At 39.8% G+C, this 25,469-nt stretch overlaps 1 protein-coding gene across 2 annotated transcripts in view; it reads right to left on the minus strand.

Annotated features, from left to right (window-relative positions):
* The window catches only part of LOC136056028 (vesicle-associated membrane protein 2-like), a 149,828-nt gene that overhangs the window by 5,027 nt on the left and 119,332 nt on the right, over nucleotides 1–25,469 (minus strand). For both annotated transcript variants that reach the window (XM_065747985.1, XM_065747984.1), the window contains one exon: nucleotides 3,191–3,305. In XM_065747985.1, the coding sequence (XP_065604057.1) occupies nucleotides 3,191–3,305 (115 nt within the window). The remainder of the gene's footprint in view (nucleotides 1–3,190; nucleotides 3,306–25,469) is intronic.

Raw genomic sequence — 25,469 nt, forward strand, 5'->3', positions numbered from 1 at the left:
AATGAAACCAGACTTTTCCCATCACAGTATATGATGAAGTACCTGGATAGAGCCTCAAAAACCATGTCTATGAAAAGAGACACAGTGAAAACATGATGAATGTTCTATGCTCAGATGTACTTAAAAGAAAAGAGATATCAGGAAATACAGTAATTAGTGTCATTAAAGCTTTTGATTTCCTTCAGCCTACTACGTGCTTCACTATAGATGCAAAAAAACTCATAGAGATCCGTGCCTCTACTACAGTTTGGTTGACAATTGTCCAGTCATCAGCAAACCCAATTATTTTCCTGATACATGTAATATAATTTATACAGTTAATATAATTTCCTTATCTGAACTAGATAAATTGACTTGATGAAGCCATTCTAAGAGGAAAGATAGGCGTCTTCTGACCAAGGAATTTGTTTCTTCTGCAGGTTTTTCCCAGACAAGATGCTTTCTTAGCCAAAATTCTAAGTCCTGCTTGAAAGCAGAGGAGGATGAAATACTTTACCTGGCAAAATCCTTTCTGAAGGGTAGCAGGAAGCTCACATCCTGTCAGTGCACATCTTCAGCAAAAAGCGTGCACAGCCAGTACATTGTAGGCATGGCCTATTCATGCATACATTGTATAATTTCAGTTAAAGCCCCTTCCAGAAAGCCAGTGATCCTAAATAGAAATCCTGGATAAATCCATCACTAGCATAAACGTTAGATGGCACACAAATCTCAGTAAAGTTATGTCTGCTTATTCTAGCAGTGGTTGCTGGTATGCTAACTTCCACTATTCTATAATAAGAAAATCCACGTTATGTGTATATAATGCAATTTAACTATTACCTGAAAAAAGAAAATAGAATCATAAACACATCTGATTCAAATACTGTGAGTAAACATCAATGAAAGAATATTTAAAAGGACTGACACTGGTCTAAGTGCTACTCCAAAACTCAAGAGGCTTGTTTCATTTGTCCAAACATAAAACAAAATTCTCTTCCTTGTTTTTCCAAACATTTCATTCCACGTCAAACTTAAAAAATAAAAATAAAAAAAATCATTTATCAGCCGGTGCTTAGTTAAAATTTGTCTTGGTACACTATTTCATAGTGACAATCTTTGAAAAATGCTGAAATACTCTAGAATTCCCTTTTGATCTAAGCCTTGGAAAATAAGCTCTAGGAATGCCTAGAGAAATTACAGGAGAAAACCCATCTTGGACATAACCGAAACCCTTACTTCAGAGGATTGAATATCATTTTAATAATCTCGAAAACGTGCTCTTAAGCAGAGCTGTGAGCGCTGAGTTTTGGGTTTGTGTCTGAAGTGCTGTGTGCAAGAACACGTGGAGCAGAGAAATAGCCAGAGCACTGCGGCTCAACGCCGTGGTGTTTGCTGCCACCTACAGATTGCTTTCCCAGAAGACATAAAAGGAAAACGGACAGGAAAGATCTACCGAGGAAGATCAAAGCAATGCTTGACAGATCAGAACCTTAGGTGCTACAATACCCGGTGACTTCAGAGTACATAAAGACTAGCAGTGCTTTTCTCCCTTGGCCATTCTCATACCGACATTCAATGATTAATCGACGATTCCCTAATGAACAGTATCTGCTCACCACGTGCTAGCCACTCAAAACCAGCTCATACCAATCTCTGCTTTCTTCTGAAACTAGAGTTGAAAAAATGTGGATCCTCACTATTATCTGTATAATCCTTCAATCGAAGAGCTACACACTCTCCTCTCCATAAGAGTTTCTGTCAAAATAACTTTTTAGTACTGCACAAGACAAACTTGCACTGCCTTAAGTGAGAAGTATCAGAATACAGAGAATCTCCAACACAGTGTGGGTTGTCACCAGCCTCACTGGAGCCTAATCCATTGATTTGCTTGCAGAGCCCTGTGTGACTGACCTGTGTCAATCCTCTTAAATAATAACTAGCAATTATTTGTCATCCTCTGGGGACAGTAACTTTGGTTGTTACTCATATAAACATCTACAGCACCATCAGAACATAGTATGTTCAGGATAAAAAGTTTATTTCAATTATTCTGACCTTACACTGCAAGAGACACTCCATTAACATCAATGAAGTTACAGAGAAGTGAAAAATGGTAATAATGAGAGAACTGAACCTGGACATTCCTGTATACAGAGGAAGTTCTTGTGATCAGCTCCATGCATCAGCAAAAGGGATGCCAGAAAGATCCTGGTTCAGACCTTCAGCAAAAAAACCTCACAAAGTTCAATTTGACAGGTGTATTTAATTCATCTTAAGAATGGTATTTGAGTTCAAGTTGTGAGGTCTTTTTTTTCTTCAGCTTTTGAAAACAGAAACCTTTATGCATGTAAACAGCTATTTTCTAGCTAGTATTTTATTGACTTGGCATAAAAGAATCACACCGGCCCTGGTAATTTCCTCATGGGCAGTAAGCAATTAGTTACTTAAGTCTCTTGCAAGGGCTCAGCAGAACTTTATGCTAAATATCCAGCACATGTGCAGGGATGCTACAGCTGGCACTGTACAGCTGGTACACTCAGGGACAATGCTCACAAGCAGTGATATCCTCACTCATTCCCATTACCAGCAGTTAGATGGACAAGGGCATTACAGATGAGGTGGCAGGGATTTTCTACATACTAAATAATTTAAGAAGCCGTGCTGGAGCAGGCATCTGCTCCTCTAAGATCAGCCAGAAGGAGTGAGGACTTGTGATGTCATGTGTGGGTGCCCTTCCGTGGAGGTGAATTGTAATGATTAATCATTACAGCTCTGACTAATGAACACAGCCCTCACCAGTACGATTTTCAAAGCCTGCATGTATGAACAAGAAGCCAATGGTTTGTTTGTATGAAAAAGCCGTTGAGATTAACGTTCACACTTTAGGAATGCAGGATACATTAAAGGAGCTGATTCACTATGACATCTCCTCCTAACGGGACCATCTGAGACAAATTCCTGAAACTGTACCAACGTCCACATCTATTCTGCAACTGTGTTACTGGCACAATATTAGTACAAGAGATGTTCTGAGCAGTCTGCCTCCCCATAAGTGCTATTCTTCATTAAATCTTATTTCCTAGACCCAGTGTCTTCAGACAAGGAGGAGCTGCTGGATGAGGCAAGCATCTTAAAGGAAGAAAAAAAACAAATGAACAACCACATGAGCACCCTTGGGGTGAGCAACTTATCACGTGGAGCCACTTACTTCATCCACTTGGGCTTGCGTCTGCTGCAGCCGTTTATTGCTTGACACACTGGTAGCAGGAGGTGGCCCTGCAGCCCCAGCACTGGTGGATCCTTGGGTAGGAGCTGGAGCAGACCTAGACCAAAACCAGAGAACATAAACAGTGACTGAAACTACTTTCATGTATTCACTAAGTCAAAAGGAGTTGTCCTTTTATGACAATACCCCTTCTGCATTCCTGAATCACAACACTGATGTCCCATCCCCTCCTATTCTGCAATTCGTTTCCACACTACATTTTGTTAGAACCATATCCAATTGTTCCCCCCTTCCCCCGCCCCTCCTCCCCCCCGCTGGTATAGGAGCTGGGGCTGCAACCTCATCCTCTTCCTCAGCATGCTGACTGATGCAGTCCCTTGCTCCTCAGCGTCAGGCTGGAGGATAACCAAGTAAAGAAAAACAATAGGAGAAGAGAAAGAAATGGAGGAAGAAGTGGGTCAAAATTGCACATAGCATGGGATTAGTTATCTAAGGCAGTTAGCAATGCTTAACCAACACACTGGTGGTCACCAAATGCCCCACCACTTGCCTTGAACACTGGATTAATATTTGTAGCAATGCTATTAAAAAAGCCTCGATTCCATAAGCATCATCCCTTCTTTCAAGTGTCAATATGGTTTCCCTCAAGGTTGCCTTCGTATAACTTAAGACAGAAGTCCCTCAGAATGCAAAAGATCAGGTCTGTCTCTGCACATGAGCCTGTGCAGCCACGACACCCTGCCAGCCTGAACAGGGTCTGTCAGCCTTAGCCAGTTGTTATTCACACCCACACTTCTAATGTGTGAAACCTCACCTTTCCTTCCAAGGGACCCCTGTCACTGCTTCCTGCAGGGAATAAAACCTTTCCTGAAGCTGCAGAGGAAATCCCTAAGCATGTGAACTGAAAAATATCACAAATCCCACTCATGCATTATCAATGCTTTCCCACAGTGATGGACTGAGAGAACACAGTGTTTCTCTATGAATCATTCCCTATTACATCCTGGGGCCTGATTATTGCTGCTAGAATTATGGCCCCATTAAGACACTGTCAAAGTGCCTAGAGGCACCTAAAGTTAGTTCTCTAAAGGTACCTTGAGCTGCAGAATTCAGTTTGACAGCATTGCCTCTGGGCTGAGATCCCTACAGATAGTTCTGACCCTCACACAGACTCCCTGTGATGGAGCTGCTGTTTGAGACCTGGAGCCCTGCTGTATTTTGCAGGTTTTTTTTTCACTGCACATGAGAATGTCATCATCAAGCTTTAGTGGAAAGAAAATAATTTGAACTGTACACAAATTGCTCATGCTTCGAGGATCTCACAGACACTATTAAAAACATAAAAGACCAGATGATGCTGCCACCTATAGCAGGATTTATTCTGAGTTTACACTGTTGTCACAAAGGATCAAAATCTGACCGTAACATAAATGAGACCAATCAAAGTAAGATCTGATTTACATACTTCAGATAAATCTGAAGTAAGATCTAAACCCTGAAGCATTATGAACTTCAGGAGTTCCTAATACAACAACTGATCAAGAATTTAAGTTGTTATTTTTTTATTATTTTTTAGTCAAGGAAGTAGATTGGCTTTTTCACAGTCAACACAAACTGATTTTTTTTTCTAGGGAAATGTGTCATGCTGTTCACCACTAATAGTGGTAACAAAGATCTCCTCTTGTGCTATGGACTACTAGCATTCTGGATGCTATGGAAATGAAATGCATGAGAAGTGTTATTGGCCACTTGTATCAACTAATAAGTATATCTTATAAACACAACTGTGTTCTTGGTCAAATCTGTATGCTGCCATACACCTTTTCTGCCAAGTAATTTTCACCATTTTTTTTAATACTTCCCAGATGGTCCTTAAAATGATTTGGCATAAAGTAGATACTTCCCAGTTTGTTCTCTTCTTGCTATCAGTTTTATTTCTTGGAGTTGCTCTGCTTCCTGAATAACAGGAATGTGTATTTTTACATCTGTCTTTACTATCCAGCAGGAGCTAATGTAACTACCAAAGAGAATGGCAATCTTTATGCTAAGGTACAGCAAGTCTGTAATTAACAGCCGCATCTTAATTAATTACATAAAATCTAATACAAGAGCAACCAGAGCTGGGTGCTGCCTGCAGTGCAGATCTACTCCTCCCAAACCTGCTGCCTCTGGAGTTGCGCACTCTTTATACAATGGCAATTGCCTCACTCATTGCCATGTGGGTCAGAGCAACAAGCAAGCAACTTTTCCTAGTGAGGATGCACAGCATCCAGCACACAGGGCAGCAGTCTCCCAGACATGCACTAGGATGTCAGTTAATACCACCAGCTGATCTTGCAGGTTAACAGGGCATAAACACTCTCACGTCATTAGGCAGGACATAATATCCAATATAGGCACAACACAAGAAAGGTACCTGCATCACCTTTTATCCTCCTGGCCTCCCAGGTCACTTCAGAACAGAACTGAGGCTCTCTTCACTTCATGCTCAGCCCTGTCAGTGTTTGAGCTCTGCAGAAAGGATCCCAGCTGGACAGCAGCAGAAGGCAGTATTTCTGTGAGCTAAAACAGCTCTAGTCCCACAGTGCATCTTTTAAGAGTTTGTCTTTGAGCCAAAGTTTAAGGATCATCAAGGATGACCATGCATCTAATGTTTGGGAACATTTGCTGGACATACACGTCTATTTTTATTCATCTCTGTGAACCATATGGGAATTTTTCGTTAGTCATACTAGGGAAGGGAGATGCACAATGCAGAGCCATCACCACACAGGAGAGAGGCTTTGGTATGGTTTACATCAGGATCTCAAGAGCTGTTTTCAGCAACATGTTTCACGCACCCAAAGTGTTTATAAATATAATCTCAACTGTGGGGCCTTCAAAGTCATAGAAATGCTATTATCCCTGCACACACCTGGAAAATTGAGATACAAGGAGATGAGGTGACTTGCTCTCTAGCATGAGAAGGCTGAGCAAAGCAGCCTAGGCCTCTTCCTTACCATCCTCCTGCTCCCCTCTTCTTCAACTACTGAATCCAAACCAAAGTTCACACACTACTTCTAAGAGCAGGAATCATTTTTGACCTTTCAGACTTAAAGAGTGACAAACACACCCAGTTAAAGGTTAGAGCAAGAAGAAAGTCTGAATTATATCAGAAAGCTTAAGCTGGTATCAGCTGGCAGAGGGGGCAATGAAAGAGAATCAGTGCAGCAGCAAATCTGACTAATGACTGCTATAAAGAATCGAATGAAGGAAGCAATTTTCTATAAATTGCAGCCTGATTCCTCAAGCCCTTCTCCCTGCCATTCTAATAAGACAGGAAATCACACTGCTTCTCTTCCTCTATTTATTTTTTCTAACTGTCCAGGTACTGTATTTTTGTAGTAAATATTTGCTGTTGTAATCAAGCCTAGATATATTTAAGATGCTGTTCTTGCATTCTTACTCCCCCAAAAGGCATCTATTCATTTAGGCTTGACTGCTTAAGTATGGTTTGACAGAAAGCGTTAAAACCAAACAAACCTTATTTAATTATTAAATAAACAAATAAATAAATCAGACCATTTTCATAGCACTGTACTGTTGAGACCTAACTCTCAAAACAGTGGTGAAAATAAGCCACATGTGCAAATTCATATACTATTTTAGTGACTAAGCATGTCAGTGAAGTAACCACAGAAACTAATGGCCCACAGTTGTCCCTGGTACTGCGTTCATCTGTGAATTTAAATGCATCTGAAAGCTTTAAGACAGGGATGATCTCTAAGGAAATAATAGAACTGAATAGTACTGAGTGCTTGCTGTTAGCTTTAAATTTTCTTTATTTACTCTTGTTCAGTAATAGCTAAAATATTTTTTCTGATGCTAACCTGCAAGGGAGAATGTCTACTGACAACATTTACAGTCTTCTGCTTCACAGAATCACTGAGGTTGAAAAAGACCTCTAAGATGATCGGTTCCAACCATCAACCAATCTTCACCATGCACACTGACCGTGTCCCTCAGTGCCACATTTCCATAATTCTTGAGCACCTCCAGGGACGGTGACCCTGCCACCTTTGTGGGCAACCTATTACAGTCCATTATTAGTCTTTCTAAGAATATTTTTTTCCTACTATCCACCCAAAACCTCCCCTCACATAACTTAAGGCCATTACCTCATGTCCCTTCCTGGAAGGATTTGCTGGTTCCATGTTTTCTGACAACTAGATTCTTCCAAATGGGATCTTATTTGTATGTCAGTTTAGCCAAGAGCAAGGTTTTTAATCAGTTAATTATGTGCAGTTTGACACAGTCCCAACAAAACCCAGTCTAACCAAAGAGGGTCAGCTAAAATTCTGTGCTAAGCTATTTATATGCCATCTTTAACTCCTTGAAGTTATGCCCCTTTCACAGTTGTATGTTTACCTGTACAAACTTAACAATAATACATGTCTGGTGCAATTGTGGGTGGGCTGCTATGTTTCTGTCTGGGAAAGCGTGTGTTCTGGTGTGTATCTAGAAATCTGGAAACATTAGCTAATACCTCCTGCCAAAATTTTTGCTTTTCCTGTAGCAAAATAAGAGTGTCAGCTGGCAGATCCTGTAACTCTCTCGGAATCGCATACCAATTGTGTCAGAAGAGGTTCAAAGACAAAAGGCCAGATTGCTTCCAGCAACAACCGAAGTATCAAATAAGTGTCCTTCAGAATTGGGTTCTCAGGCACTCACAGGTAGATGGACAGCTCTCTGCCTGAAAGGTGAGAGGTCTCTTCAAAAGAAAACCCTGGTTAGAGAACATGACCTACTTAGTTCTGAGATACATGCGCTCAGTAAGGGACTTCAGTTTCAGATTTGTTGCCCAATAACTGTATTTATTTCAGATTTCTAGCTGATCTCTCCCCTCCAGTCACTACTCCCCGCTTCCATGTTAATTTTATCCTTGGTCTCATTCTACTAATCTCACTTCCATGGGGAAACAAAGCAGCTCTAGAGAAGTGAATAAGGTCATGATATTACAGAACCGGTTAGAGAGAAAAGCTAATGAGGCTGTTGACACAGAGATGTCTCTGCTGAATTAACGAACATTTGCATACCTTGGGATGGAAAGGTTATGGAAAGGTGTTTTCAGTTCTCTGAAATTTCAGAGGAAATAGAATCAACTCCTAAGAAGACCACATTGGCTAATTTCACTGCCAAGGAACGGTCACTGTTTTAAGAGAGATGTTGCTCTTAATTCTTCTTTTCAGTGTTCCATCTGATACCTTCCCTATTCAGTTAAAGCATGATTATTGCCAATTAAATGGCTACAGACTAACTCAGACTCACTGCATTCTATGACTATCGATTTTAAAATGATTTCTCATACTATTTGTAATAATTGCAAAGTAATGAGTAATAGTGAATCAGTAGCAGGAAAAAAATTACATAAAAGGAATTAGCATTTTGAGATGTCTTAATTTTGTGAAGAAAGTTCTGCTTTGAACACATTTCTGTTCCCAAATGTGATTTTCATGTATTATTGGCAATATTCTACAAGGACTCTCCGTTATTACTAAATATTTACGCTGCTCATCAGCCAAAGATAATACCCTACATTTAAAGCCCTGGGAACACATTTAATTAAATATTCCCACCAGTTTATTATGAGTGTGTTGACCATATGGTGTACTAAATACGTATGTGGAGGAAAAACAGAGGAACCTTAAGACATCATCTTTAATTTGATCATCACTTGTTACACTAGTAATGACTGACTGATTTTCTCCATTATCTTCTATTCAAGCCAAACGAGTACTACGTGCAAGGCCCAAAGCACCCGAAGTGTAAATTAAGCCAACTGGTTCAGCCAAATGACTTCTGTGACAAAGAATTTGCCAGAAAGAACTACATTATTTCCATACTTTCCTAACAACAAGCAGTCTCCACAACATAATAACTTTCACAACAAGCAGTCATGGTGACTCGGGTGAGGTTTCTGTTAGTCAGAAAAGTAACCTCAGAAAAGGAATCTGCGTTGTGTATCAACATTCCAGATTTTTTTAAATATATTTTTTAAAAGTAGCTTCAGTACTATGTCTGTACACAAAAATATCAAAAGATTGTATTGCTCTAAAAGACAGGTTTTAAAAGGAAGCATTCCCTTCGTCCTCTTGATAGGACAGGACTGTAATTTTATTTACAAGATTTCAGAATTATCAGGCTTCAGGTGCTTATAAAAATTTCTCTTCATCTGCTGAAAGAGTAAAGCTTCTTTTTCCCGAATTTCTCAATCCGGGAATTAAACTGGTGCAAAAAATCAGTTCTTTGATTTGCTGTTGTCACAAAATGATTACTACTCCAAGTTGGTTAAAGAAAGACACTGCTACCAATGTAGCACTCAGCTAGATGTCACATAAATTTAAAGGTGCACATAAACAAATATACTCTTACAAAAAGTACCAGACTATAGTAAAAGTTCCTCACACTCCATCATCCCCTTGTGTTTGTTTCTTAATCCAATCCCTCTTAAGGGCCTTCAGCTCTGCCTCTGGGAGCTCCTGACTTTGCAAGCTGTGGCAGTGGCCTTTCTCCAGCTACGGGGCTGTGTCCTGCACACTGACACTTCCTAATATGCCTGGAAAAACAGCACTAAGACTGACCATCGCAGAAGGAGTTACATTTTACCTTACAAACAGAAGAGTGCTTTTATCGGGTATTAAAAACAACAATCTAAAAACAAACAAAATCCAAACACAAAGAAAAGTTTCAACAGAGAAATCATATTCTGGATAACTGAAACAACGTTGGATTAAAGGAAATCCCCAAAGCATAACCAGGCTGCAGGAAGGAGGACACAACAAAGCTTTGCTCTGTGCCTGGGTGACTTAAACAACTCAGGAGTTAAGTATAAATACACTGAAAATGGAGTAAGGATCACTACTGTGGTTTTACCCTCCGTATCATAAGAAGGAAATACAGTTTGCCTTGGAAAATATAGAGGCAACTTATAAATATCTAACAAATGTTTCGAAAGTTCAGGAGTCCATAGCCAGTGTACATTTGAACAAAACAATAGCACTAAATATCCTGATCTGACAGACAATCCAGATTCACAAAACTATTTTCAGCTGCTAGAACTATCACTAAGCATACAGTTCAGTTAATATGGTCATCCTCAAGCAAATTTCTGAACAGAACTGATGAATCTGAAGTTCATGCTGACACAATGCACACTACAGTTAGCCTACACCTATGTTCTCAGGCAGAGGAGTAAGAGCATCCACTATTTCTGACTTTCTGAGTAGGCTGTCAGGATCATGGGCTAAACCCAAAGGAGTAAACAGGCAGCAGTTGGGCAGGGTGTGGGAGGAGAGGATCTGGGCTGAGTTTGACTCAGTCACCCCCTACTCGCTGACTCACGTACCAGCACAGTAGAAATTGCTATAATTTGTGCTGGTTGCAGTCAGGTATAAATTAGCTCTGATACAGAGGAACAAGGAGTGGTAAGACTGAGATGCTTTCCCTGCTTTTAATATATTTTTTTTTTTTTTGGATGGAGAATGCTTCCTCTGCCTGTCTTTTGAAAGATCCAAGTTAAAGCCTAGGATCTTTTAGAGTTTTTCAGTTACCTGTAAATGACCTCACAGCATTCTCTGAGCTTTAGAAAGAAATTAACTCTTATTTCCTACTCTCAGAGCCACTCTTTAATCTCTCTCAGCCTTTCCATTTGTGTGACATCCCTTGGAAGGCAAGGTATTGCCCTTCTACAATTGTGATACAGATGCAAAAGTTTGGAAGCAATTATTGTTGTAGGAGTTTCTTTCTGTTGAAAAAGCTACACAACTTTCTACAGCTATCTCAACTACATAATGGGAATTAGATCCACCTAGCTACCTCAAATTCAGTCTATCTGCAGCAAGATTAAATGCACTGATAGGACTATTATTTTATTATTCTTTGGCTCCTGCATGTTTTCTGTTTGAGTCATCATGCTAGTGCCAGCACTGTAACATAGGCCTGGCTCAGCAGGTTTCAGATGTACAGTACTTCAGGCACTATACTGCCTGGAACCTTGTGCATGGCATCATGAAGTACCAAAGAAGAAAGTACATGGCAGTAGCCAGTTCCCTAGGTAACAAAGAGATACTATTAAAAGAGAAAGTGTCATCACAGAAGTAAATAAATAAATGCACGCAGTAAACGGCCACAAGCTTAACTAACATTACTGGATACCACAGAGAACAGAGTGGAGCAGAACATGTCAATTCATGTACTTGCACCCGGGAGGAAGCACAAAAAATTCTTCCTCTAATTAGACGAAATGATGTGTTTTTACACAGCCAGGATCACTCTGCCTCCCAGCCCTCTTCCTCTTACCTCACACCTATTGCAACATTTTCACATTACAGCTACTAAGCAACAGGAGGTTGGCAGAAAGTGTGTCAGTGCCATGTGGCAGATAGGCTGGAGTCCAAGAGGGAGATTAGTGATCTGACAATGCACAGCCCTGAATATGCTGTACTGCCAGAGAACAACATGGCCACTGAATGTAGCAAAACTTAATAAGTAAGTGCTTTAAAAGGGTATCATTGTAGTCGTGGCTCAGAATTATAGAAGAGGTAGGCAAAAAGAGTGGTGTATGTAAGATGCATAGCTAACACATGGCATTAGAGTTAATTGCCAGTGTAAGCAATGGGTTTTGACAGAATTGGGAATGTTTCTGGCAAGAGACACTCTTTTGACTGATGTTTTACTATTTTTTTTTATTATTTTAATGGAGCAATGGAAGATAGATCTATCTGAAAAAGGCCTCAGGAGGTCATCTTCACCATTACCTCATCTCCAAGAAAAACTGACCTCTATTTCAGATGTGAAACAGCTTTGACTGTCTTAATCTTGTCTGTTGAATTTGTTGCTGTTAATTTGTTTGCCTTTCCTGAAGGAGATATGTATCAGATGTTTTGATGGTTTGTTTTCCTAAAGCTTACAGCAACAGACACTGACATCATATCTTTACAAGTACATTTTACAATATTTAGTTTTAGTGCCCATAAGTGAGGGCCAACCAAAGTGTATCTGTGGCATACGCTGAATCAACTGCAGAATAAACATAGACTACATAGAATAACAACAGTTTGAGTATGAAAAATCTTAGTGCCTGTACATATTAGACAACTGCTATGAAATTCAGAGCTGTTCTCTCCCTTTTTAGATAGTTACACTCTGGCATACCTGAGTATTGGTAGATTTAGGGGATCTGATATTCTGAAAACGCCTTCCTTTCAGAAGTTTGAAATACCATTTTGTACTTCTGGGTGGGGTTTTTTTGTTTGTTTTTTAAGAAATTAAGCTCAGCCTTCAATCTTGCACATGCCATTTTATGTCTGGAACTAACTAGAAATACTATTTACCTACCTGTCTGAGTGTATGTGCAGACAGTTCATAGATTTTTCTTGAACTCAGTAAGATTATTCTCCTCCTACCTTTGTAAATAAAAAGTGGCTAATTTGGCACAGGCATTTTACTTGGGAAAACTGCCTTGATGAATTGCATAATCTGAGGAGCTGTTTTACCATGTAAATTCAGAGCATTCTGACAGATGAATATTCCTGAATCACAAACACTGAGTTTAACTCCCACTGAAAAAAAAAATGATAGCAATTGCAGTAGTCTGTCATCATTTAAGAAAGTAATTATAGTAAAATATTACAGTCACAACTCCACATTGTATCAGACCATGTCCAAAGGGCTTCTAATAGGAGGGTATAACTCCTTCTTACTGCTTTAGATGTCTTCTGGTGCAACTGTTGATGTTCAAGAATAAAGAATGCTTTTGAAGTCTGGACCACCCCTGCATACGGCTGGTGACAGTCAGCAAGATCTCCTGAGCTTCCCTCACAGACTTTCCCTCAGCTGGAAACTATAATTTGGGTCTCATGCCTGCCTAGTTACTGATATTACAGCAACATTTAGGAAACATTTAAGAAAAACCCTCCTGGAGGAGTGAAACTGTTCAGTGCTCAATAACCGAAGTGCTTTGAATTTTCTTACCAACATCATTCCAGTGAGCTTCTATCTGCCCAACTCTTATTGTAAAATAGCAACTGAAGAATGTTTAACTTCAAGCTGAAATAAAATGGATGACTGAATATGAATGAACTTTCTACATGCCTACACTACTAATTAACCATTCTCATATGATCAATTTGACTCTATTTATAAGGGGCATTCAGGATTTATTTTATAACATCTCTTTCAAAAGAATACAGCAGCACACAAAGATTCATACATACAGCAGTTAACATGATCTGCAGCTTAGCATTTACCATTTGCTCACTTTATACATACTATTTTCTATTCCACTTATGTTTTTAATTTTTTTCCAAGTATTTCAATAACCATTGCGAAAAAAATGATACTTATATATAAAACTACAATTTTCAGTTGAAAAAAATGCTTGTTGCTTCTCAGTTATTTCAATTTAGAGCAGCTGAAGAGCTGCTTCAGCATTTATGCAGCAAATATAACAATCCTGAAGCACCATTACGAAGGGGTTTGTCTTTACTTAGGTCGGGGTAATTGCTGTGAGAAAAAAAAAAGATGCTTACAGAACAGACAAAAAACTGTGGAGAGAAAAAGAACTCTTAAGAAAAAAAAAATACTTGTAATATCATTTATCTAGTTTCATTCCCCAAAAACTCTCCACTGGAAAGCAAAGAGGGAGAACTAGTGATGCTTCATTTAATTATTGTTTACAGATAGCACCTCAAAATAAAAACGTTGTTAGGACAGTAATTCTAAGTTAATCCAGCAGGAGGTCTACACTGATCAACTGTGCAACAGACTTCCCAGCAAGGCAAACTCTGAAGCTACAAAGTCCAACTACATGGTATGTGCTATGCTGTGAAATGCAGGCTTCTTATCTGTACATAACTAAACAAACAGCTTCCAGAGATAGATTTGTACAAAAAAACCCAACCTGTAGCAGAAAAACTTACATGAATATTTAAGAGCATCTAATTGGGTGAACAAATCCTCATAGGTAACACATGCCTTTTGCAGTGTTAAGAGGCTTATAGGACAGTAGTTTAAAAAGTCATTCACTTCCAGATTTTCTTTAAAATGTATCTGTCAGTATCCCTTGGAGTGCTCTTTCTAAACTGAACACACCTTTCTGAGTTAGTTATTACAAAGAGCACTGGCTATGAGAGACACACCTTATTCAGTGCCTGAGTATTTTACACACTGAATTTCTCTTGTTACGTTGATGGTACAGACGACACAAATGTATTTCAACCTATGGAAAAGTTACTCTTTCTATTCAATATTGGGGAAAGCCCTGATACTTATGCTTGAGTGCTATCTTTATTGTAACTTGTGAACATCTAACCAAATCTCTCGAGGTCAAGAAGAGTGTAAATGTCCTCCTTCAACAGCTGTTGCAGGATTAAGAGTTGTTTACAGTGGGGTTCCCATTATTGCTTCTATTTGTAATAATCTTTGCAACTATTTAACTCCCATCCAATCAAGCAATAAATTCTGAATTGCGAGACACTTCAACTCACAGCACCTATAATGCAGATGAGTCTCTACCACATTTTTTTTTGTTTTCAGCTGTTAACTTACAGACAAGGAGCATCCTCTTGCAATGTTTGTATGTGATCAAGAGGAGCAGCGACTCTGAACTCTACTATAACACCAACCACTAACAGTTTTATTGCAAGTCTGTTGTTCCTTTCAAGCAAATATGAAAAATGAAGGAACGCCTAAAACTCTGTCTCAGCCACACTAATCCTGTGAAAGCAATGACTCACCTTGTAATGGCTTTCCATAAATTAGACAGCTAAAAACAGGCAGAAAGTGTGAAACCATTAACACCTCCTGTAGTGTAAATTCTCTCACCCCATGTGAAGAAACGCATGGCAGTAAAAATAAGAAATGAAGGTGTCAGCACCGTCACATTTAGATATGTTGTTAATAATTCAAATCTTCCTTCTTTGGAGCGTACGGTTCCAGAATGAATCATGTTTTATTTCCTTTTCCAAATGAAAACCGAGACTGTTTTGTTCAGAGATTCCATGTGTTTCTTTCCCAGCTATTAAAAGAAGAGAGATTAAAATGGCTAATTACATGTGATGCCAGCACCATGCCATAGCAGCACCCTGCAGTAGCAACGTTTGGTATGTTATCATCTTCCATGCATCAGCACAGAAATGGAAATATGACAGGTAAAACTGTCAACACAGGAAAGAAAAGAAATACACAACTTTGTGAAGCAGAGAGAGGTGGAAGAAAGTGCACTTTTGAACCTGTGAATAGCCCTTGAGGGTAGCACACCCTCTCACTCCACAGAGATCAGTCACCTGGGCCTGGCAGGAATGCAGTGTGCTAGCAGGGCCCCACCGTGGTTACTGCTCTGCAGAAGTACATGATAAAATACAGGCTGAAAACTATTGTTTCAGAACCAGTACCTAAACTCGGCTACTACACTAAGATAGGTGGTTAAATAAATAAATGAGGCCTTTATTCAACACCCTATTTTATTACTTTTGAAGGAATTAAGGAATTTGCTAACTACAAGGCACCCGTATACCAGTCCTTATATACACAAATTTCTATGAGGCCCAGAATGTAACTCACAATCATCAGTTGCTGAAGAGCTTGGTTAAGCTCCACAATCCCAATTATCTATTTCAGATGCTAAAAGCAAAAGATACAACCAGATGCCAGGCATAAAGTTCATAATCCCATGCTACAGAAAGCACTATAGCAGTGCCATTCTCCTCAAAAAGGTGAGAGGGGCATGAGCCTCATACCCAGAGTTGGTAAAAGCCTCAGTACCCTGACAGGTCTTTACATACTGCATAAATCAGTCATTTTCAATTACTGCTTCTATAGTTTGTTGTATCCTATTATCAAGAACTCTGACTATCAAATCATCAGGTCAAGGTCTCTTGTCTGCTCATTTCTAGATACAGGAATATAAGTTTTTCCAGTGTTCATCACCCATGAACATCTCCTAATTTACTGGGAGGGTTTCTCTCTTTTTTTCCCCTTTCATAAACTCCAGGTATTTTTCACTCTAGCAGGACCTTATCAGGCTGTTAAAGTGACTTTAAGAATTATTATAGCAGTCTTGCATCAGCCTAAGAGGGTCTGGCTGCATTGCAGGGTAAACTAGTCTGTAGTCCACCAGCACAGAACACTGCAGGTACACTGGCACCACATAAGAGAAGACTGGGTGAGGCATGAAGAAAGAAATCACTATTCCCACTTTAGCTACAACATATAACCTCAAGCATTCAGCTAGCCATCTAACCATATCTCCAGCAAAAAACACTTGTCTATTTTCCTCTTTCATGTTGAAACCTATTATTTTCTCCAGGTAATTTTTTATAACCTTAATCCATTAACTTGATGTGCTTTGATCTTTCATAGGGAATTTATGTTTTCTCTTCAAAGAGAAGATATTCTCCCTAGTCCATAGCTTGTATTCTCTTCACATGTCATAGCATGACTATTGTTTTTCTTCTTCTTTTTTTTTATTTATTAACATTTAAGAAATCAAATTTCAATTTACAAGTGAGCCTGGCAAGTTTATTCCTGATGACAAAAGGTGAATGTGGTTTCTGATGAAAAATCTGAAAGATAAGCACACACTGCTGGAGTAAACACCCTCAACAAAAGGTTCGTTGAGGCACAGCAGCTGCAGGAGAGCAAACATAGCCAAAGGTAGTCACAGACCAAAGGTGAAGAAAGAACCAAAGCAAGAAAGAGCAAGGCAGAAATGATTATGTTTTATCCCAATAACCTATTTCCCCATATGTGAGCCTCACTGGATCAGAATATCTCCTCCTACCAGCATCACACTATTACAACCTTCTGCTCCTCTATTATCAACTGGTATTTATTAACAGATGCATCACCAAGCACCAGGCATACTTGTAGGAGCTACAGAAAATCACAAGTAACAGAAGCCAATACCCTGAAGCCATTTTCTTAGCCAAACACTGAGTAGAAGTTGCTGCAGACTGCTTTATTTCCTGGCACTTCAAGAGAAAAAAAATAAAGACAAAAGGCAGAAGTCTTAACCTTTAAAAAAAGAATGTGTCAATTTCTGGAACATTGAGACAGAGAGAGTCCCACACCAACTCAATTCTGTGAGACTAATTTGGAGGACATCAGCAAAGGAAAGATATTCATAAAAGCTCTGGGACAAATATAAAAGTCTACTCTCTATTTCTCTGATGCTATAGAAAAATGACAAAATATTTGTCAGTGTTTTCTTATCAAACATGCTACAAAGGATGCATACAAGGTTGCCATAAAGGATACCTATAAACTTGCTACGAAGAGTAGATAAAAAGATAAGCACCAACAACACATCCCACGTAGAGCAAAGCAGTACTGGTAAGACACCTAGACTGCCTGAACTGGGACAGTTCAGTGAACTGGAAATGAGGCTCCCAAAAGGGGTAGCTCAATTCCTGTACCATCCAACAACTCACTTTTCAGTTTTATATAGTCTGAAAAACAAACAAACAAACCAAACTGCCTATCACAACACAAACCATTAATTCACACACATGCAAAACTACCAGCCTCTCAGGATTTTATTTCCAAACAGAGCAAAACATTGACTTGTCAAGTAAAGCATGCTTTGCATCATAATGTCCACATGCAGAGGATAGCTCTTTGACAGCATTATGAAAACATCTAAATTGGGTCTCCACTACACTCATTTGCACAACACAGCTGCCACTAAAAAACATCAGCAATTTGAAAACAATACTTCATGCTCCTGAGCAGAAGTGTTTGTTCCTGTTCTGAATATCTTCTCACCCAGAAATCTCACACTTCTCTCAGGGTATTAAGATCTTCTCTCTTAATTCTTGCAAGGACCACTTACTGGTTTCTTATCGCTTGAGTTAAACATCCTGAGCGTTCATCTGAAAAGCAGTTCTATGCAAAAATCTATCTTGTATGTGGAAATACAAAACATTACATTCTCTGGAAGACTTTACTTTTCCAGAAGAACCTAATTTTGGCAATAACGATAGGGAGCTCTCAGTTTCTAATGCTCCCACATTACTTACGTTAACTAAACATAATCCTTGAGTCTTTATTCTTAAGGGAATGCAGAGCCAACCACAGTATCTTCTCTTTTTTTCCACTTTGAAGACAGGAGGACTGAGACAGCACTTATTTCCCTCTGTGTGCAATACAGTGAGACAGTGTGATGCCTAATGTAGCAGTGAGTTGTGCTTGTTCTACATTCCACCCTACCCTTACATTCTCTTCACTTAGTCTATCTGTATTCATAATAAAAATAAAGCAGGAACAATCTACTCCATCTCAAAGGCACGTGACCCCAGTTCAGCCCTGCTCATTGTCTGACATAGCTGGGCAGCAGAAGCAATGGTATTGTCTCAGTAATTCTTCCTGCATTAATATAACACAGGGAAATGTATCAAGTTCCTTCACTTTTAGCAAGACAAAGATCCTATTTCACTTCACTATACTCTCAGTGTACACATATAATGCAAAAAAAGCTAGTTAACTTTTGTCCCCAAAGCCCTTTAACTAGGAACTGGGAAAGAATGGTTTAGCATGACCATCTCTCTACCTCTGCACATGCACAACAGCAGTGCCTAATTCTACTAGTTGATGAAAAGAGTTTGGAAAAGAAAAAACCTGAAATTTCAAGTCTTTTCAGCAATCATGGGATTGTACTTCTGCAAACACTGAGGCATCTATGATGCTGCTGATTGAGGTATGAAGTTAAAGAAGCATCCTCCTCCTTAATAATTCTCATGTTTTCTGAACTGCTCCCAAAAAAAAGAATTTATAAATTAGAGGTTGGCAGAGGAGAAAATATAAAGGTCTTTCTGGAATTCAGAAGTTGTGCTCAGCTTAAAAAAGAGTCAAGGTCCACATCTTAGTTCTTCAAATACTCTTAAGTGAATTTTCTTCTGACCTCAGTCTGCAATCCATCTTGTCCAGCATGAAAGAATAAAGCCAACTTTGCCTAGTTTATTCTCTCAATAAGAAAGCCAAGATCAATAAAACCAGAGTACTCTACTTGGACCAAGTTAGAGGAAATTGTAGCTCATAGCAGAGGGATTCCCTTTGTTTATTTGGCAGCACCAGGGAATTACAGCAGTGCTGTTTCCTACCACTACCGGCTGCCTGCTAGATATATTTCTGCTGTAGGAGCCCAGAAACACACACTGCTACTATCACAGCACAGACTCAGGGGAAGGGCATATCCAGGGGAACTTTGGCTAGGAACCTCCCATCCCTTGGAGCTGTAGCTGATGCTCAGAGGCTGATGAATTTAAATGCTGTCATCAAGCAGCCCCAGCTGAAGGGAGAAAACACAGACAAGTCACATTCACCGCGGAGAAGATGCAGAAGGCAGATTTCAAGTTAGACCATCTGCAGCTTAAGAAGGAACCACAGTGAAACAACAGAGAACTGTATTCAGAGAATGAGTCATGGCCTGAGACACCTGGCTGCCGGGGAGTGTTACGTGACTGGTGCTGTCAAGAGACAAAATGTTTGTTTGGTGTAGCAAGCTGCAAGTATGGACACCTATATCTGTCTCCTCTTCCTCATACACTCACTGAGTTGCTATCCCTGCCTGCTACTCTCAGTACTTCTCTACTAGCCTTGAAGTGAGAGTCATTTCTCATCTGTTGCACCATTTTTCACCCTAGGTCCCAGATGTCAATTTTTTTTTAAGATATGAAGAAATATTTATCAGTCTCCTTTGTTATTTACAACAGCCACAATCAGTTTCAAACCAGAAGTTACAGAAATAAACATAAGCCTTTCAGAAAATCTTTTCAACTCAAAGTTCTGCAAGTGGTCACATATATCCAGACACCAAAGCACAACTTCTCCAGTCAGGCTGGAGGAGGAACAGCTTCCTTTGCTGTCAATCAGATTCACTCCTATAGTTGAGCAGCTCTAGAACAAAACCAGACACAAGCAGTATCACCACACAATATAACAAAATTAATGCAGTTTTAAATTAAATTAACGTGTGGATAGTCACTAGTTAACTTGTTAAATGCTTTTACAGCACTGGGAGATTTTTCAGGCTCACTCAGCAGAGTGAGCAACATCCTGCAATACATTTTTTCCACATTTTTTAATACTTTCCATAAAGTTATGCTGCGCTACCTCAGCATCTCAGAGTTTTGTATGGAATGATTTAGCTACATGATCTAGAGCCAGTGAGAATCCTCCAAGGATTTTAAATCTAACTTCCCATGCAGATCTGATTTCTGGGACTCCTTTTTCCTCTGCTGGTTAGCACTTCATCTTCTGAAGGGCTTTAGTACTGGCAACCATTCAGTGCCATCAAGCTTATTAGTTTCTGGAATTCTCTTCTCCAAGACTACTGCAAGCCACTCCAAAATCTTGGTATCTCTTTTATTCTCACAGTTATTTAAGGGTGTGAAATTCTGCTCTTCTCCCTGAGAAAAGTCTTTCCCTTCCCAACGTGCAGGCCACCTCTTGATTCATCCATGCTCCTTTATCTGACCCATTAAATCAATGCACTTCCTTTCCTAAATGTCTGATTCTGAAATTACTGTTCTAAGTCAAAGTCCCTTTGTTCTTCATGGTATACGTCACTACCCTGACTCCTCACGAGATAAGAATGATGGGGAGAATAGGTTCAGGATTGAGAAGAGCATTATTTCTAAAACTATGTCTTAGTAGGCCTCCAGCAACCACCTTTCTAGGAGTCAGCAGTGGAAGCACTATGAGCCTGCACAGTTCATAACTGGCTTTGCCAGGTGGGAGTTGAACAAGAAAGCGCCTGTCGGTTATGCTTACAGTTAGGAGCTCATTCAACTGCTAAAACATTTCAGTCTCTGCGCAGTGTTCAAATCAAATCCACTCACTCTCCTTAGAGTTAACTGGATAAAACTGACTGTCAGAACAAGTGTAATGAATAGGCTACTGCAGGGGTCTCAGCTTTAGCTTTGCTGCTCTGGCTACATATTGCTTATTTAAAGGTGAAATAAAAAAGATTGTATTGCTTAATGTACACTAGGCAATTGGGAGATGACATGCAAAATGTGCAGTTCAGTGTAAAGATGCCATGACAAACGATTTATTCTGCCTTTTCCATCCCTTCTCCTAGTCTCCCTAGGAGAATTTGTTCAGTGCAAAGAAGTATCAAAATGTTAAGTGACTTGAAATATTTCTGTATGCATATCATCTAGTAAACAAAGTTGCTGAAAAAATATTACTGTGTGATCTTCATGGACGTGCAGGACAAGGTATGGCAGCTGTCAGGGAATGACTGTACCACTCCTTTCTGGAAAGAAGTCAAATGTTTCAGAAGCAGACATTTATAGCCCGGTGGGATTTCTGCTGAACACTTGGGATATCCAGACTGTTGAGAACTTCCAGGAAGATAACTGCTGATTCATCCTGGCAGTACCCACTCTCAGGCTGAGCTCTCCCTAGATCCCAATCAGCAGAATGGCTCTCAACCACAGCACTGACACCAGCTCAGAGAATTCTGCCTTGAAATTCTCACATAAGCCGATGGTCTACAAGCAATCACTAAATCTGCTTTAGAAGTGTGGGAAACTACCAGAAACTGAAAGCCTTCCAGAAGGATTCTTCTGCCATTTGGCCCATCTGCGATGGAAAGCAGAAACAGCTATACATATACACAGTTCTGTCCCCTGCAAATACGAGTCCTTGTCCAAAAACAATCCTAGGAAATCAAGCCTGCAGTATCTACTACTCCTACGCTTTATAAGGGATGTGAAGTCACCTTGCTGGAGTTTTGCTTATTGAAGCTCACTCTGAAGCCTATGTAGGAATCTTTGCATTTTTTTCAAATAGACAAGTCTAAATATCGTGTCCACAGTTTTTAAAGATTTGATCCCACTGAGGATGTTTCAGGTACACAAAGTGCAAAACATTTTAGCTGCTCAGCGATAGCACAAAGCGCTCTGCACCTTTCCAGGATCAGGTCACAACCTTCCTTTTGCTGTTATTGATTAAAGCTCTTTGTTTCTTTGCTTCTCTCCCCCTTTCCCTATCTGAGTTGTCACCATGGGTGACAGCTGTCAGAAGCAGCTATCCTCTGTGCACACACTGGAAATGGATGCTATTGGAGACACATGAAGAAAAGAGAAAGGGGAACATTCTGCAGCTATCAGTAAACCTAACCACAATTCAAGAAGCTTTTCCACTGCCAACCTAAATGAGAGAGGTTTTTCTTTTTTTCTTTATAAGCATTGTTGAGGATCAGAGCAGTAAGAAATGTCTACTGTTGGAACTCATTTCTAAACTCCAAAAATTATGCACAGAACACCTTTGCATGTAATAGGAATCTTTCCATGCAATAATCTGTGCCAGCAGCTGGAGGACGACAGTAGATGAATTTGTGTCTTCAAGAAGCAGTGCCCTTTGCCTTACTGCAGCTCACTGTAATTAAGGCCCTGAGTGGGGCCAGATTCACTAGCACATTAAAGAGGAGCTATTTTTATATGTGAATTCAAATGAACAAATGTAATTTGTAACCATTAACCTTCCAAAGAAGACAACAAGTGAGCTCAAAGATAATGATTTTCATAGTTTCTAGGAAAACTTTACCACGACCTAAATATATTATAAAGTCAGCACACTGCCTGACTCAGGTCTAAAATGGTAACCGGCCCATTACAGAACTTCCACCTCCTCAAAGCTGAGGTCCTGGCTGTGGAGGAGAAGCCGAGAAGCACACGGAGCCAATTGCAAAGTCTTTTCCTTTGCAGATTCCTACTTACACAGCAGTGCTCAGCACTTTGGGTGCACTGCTTTCTGGTGGCTCAGAGATGAATTCCACCAAGAAGTTCACTAGGAAACTCTTTATCTTTTCTTCAAAGAAGCACGAACTCCTGACTGAAGGAGGAGGTCTGAGGAGACAGGAAAGATACTCAGCTGAAGACCTGCCCTATTTTTGACAGACCAAAAAGAGCTACCAGCATTGACATAAGGAGCATTACGTGCTGAGCGTGCCCATGAAGCCCCTGTAAGACTTTCCAGTGACAGGACCTGAGGGAATGGCAGGGAGCTGCATCAGGACATAGTTGGGTTCGGTGTTAGGAAAAGGTTCTTCACTGATAGGGCTGCTGGGCATGGCACAGGCTCTCCAGGGCAGTGGGTCATGGCCCTGAGCTGCCAGAGTTCAAGGAGCATTTGGCCACTGCCCTCAGACATCAGGTTTGGATTTTGAGTGGTCCTGGGTGGAGCCAGGAATTGGTCTTGATGATCACTGTGGGTCCCTTCCAACTTGGAATTCTGGGATTCTAATGACAGGCAAAGTATCCATCTCCACAGCCATCCCCTGAAGCAAGACTACCACCATGCTCAGTGTTTGTACTAGCTTAACAGACAACATGGTACTAAAAAAACCAGCAAGTAAGAAAGTAAAGAATGGAGCTGTTACAACCAGGACTGTGAAAGCCATACCCTGTGGGTCATAACTCCTGTCTTGGTAACCTTACCTAATAACCAGCCTGCTCCATGTGACAGTGAGATTCGCTTTTCCTCTGTTATGGATCTAGACACCGTAATTGGATATGAGCATGTAACCAAACATGCAGTCTACTGAGACAAACTTACAAAGGAACAGAATTCCTCATCCACCAAATTCTACCAAGCTTTTGCAAGAGGTGGTTTAGAGAGAGAGAGGCAGACACCAAGTTAAAAAAGATTGCACTGAATATGAAAAATGAGGAAGCTTGCTTGCAGGGAATCTGGATTTTGTCCTCTGTAGGAGGAATATGAGCACTTGCATTCAAGCCAAACTTAATAATGCATTCCAGTGATCTGCTTTCTTTTTTTTATTTATTGTTTATAAAAAACATCTCCAACACTTCCTCTCTTCCTGAACACCATATGTAAGGGTAACAGTAAAAAAGATGAAGGATCTAATGCGTAACCTTTGGTCTGATTCCTTTGTACTCGGCTGTGCTGTCCAATTGAGGTACAGCTTTGTTTCTGTGGTACTGCTGGGAAAACTTACACGTTCTACAGAAGTTTACAATTCAGTGAAACACAACAAAATCCATCTTCTAACCCTCAACCCGTAATTTTCATCCATATTGGATGAATAAGTTGAAAACTTGAACGCTTGGGAAACAGTCAAAAGTTATTTTCATTACCTCCAACACACTCATTTGTGAATGACCTTTTCCAACAGAATCACAGAAGAGCTGAGGTTGGAAGGGGAGATCATCCTGTCCAACCTTCTGCTGAAACTGCCCACAAAACTGGGCTGCTCAGGACATTTTCTGGTCAGATTTTTTATAATCTCCAAAAACAGTTCTCCAAATAACATCCCCTAACGTATACAGTAACAGTGCTTTAAGAGGTCATTTAAAACCAAAACTTGAGACTTCATTTCAGAGAATGCAAAGTTTTGTAAAATATTTCCCCACATGCAGAAATGTGAAATAAGAAAAACCTTTTCCCAACAATGACTGCATTTTTAATGCTGTTCGATTTTTCAATTTCATTCTCCAATTAAAATTTTAAAGTTTAATCATATAAAATATCCACCTGGATCTGATACAAACCAGCGTATCCGGTATTACGCACTAACAACAGCTCAGTACAACTGAGCCACTGTGTACTGCCAGGAAATACTCTCTTCATCTCTTTTGTTGACCACATAAGGAGGTTTGTAAACTGTGGATACTTCCTCTCCTACTTGACTCCGGCATAAGGACACCATTTGGTGAAGCAGGACACACCACAGCCTCTGGTATGTTCCCACTGCCCATCAGTTCTTTCTCTCTGACTCCTTGCAAAGGCTGTCTCAATTCTATCTCAATTCCACATGCTGTTTGCCATAATAAAAATTTATATAAATATTTGGTAACAACACTTGATTTCAATATCATTACTGACTTACATTTAGAAACCACTGAAAAACAAACCATCAAAAGAAACCTGAAACTGACATAATATAGTTTTGATTTTCTAAGGTCTTTCAGGTGACCTTGTGATACTGAGTCTAGCAGATGTGAGCTGCCACCTCAGAATTTATTTTTCATTTACTCTGCAATAAAGGACCTGCTTCCCCCCCCCCATACACTTCTCATTAAATTTTGCATCTGAAGAGATGAAGAATTTGATTAGGTATTTCAGATCATTTGGTCAGGAATTTCCATTCTAATTAGTTCACCTACAATATAATTTCAACTGACAAAACACTTACGGAGTGTAGACAGATCTATTTCAACTACGCAGAAAACATAAGGCTTTCCATAACTGAACA

Source organism: Cyrtonyx montezumae, unplaced genomic scaffold, assembly GCF_038088225.1.
Source record: "Cyrtonyx montezumae isolate F1298 unplaced genomic scaffold, pur_monq_1.0 scaffold_5, whole genome shotgun sequence".
In the NCBI taxonomy this organism is placed as follows: Eukaryota; Metazoa; Chordata; class Aves; order Galliformes; family Odontophoridae; genus Cyrtonyx; species Cyrtonyx montezumae.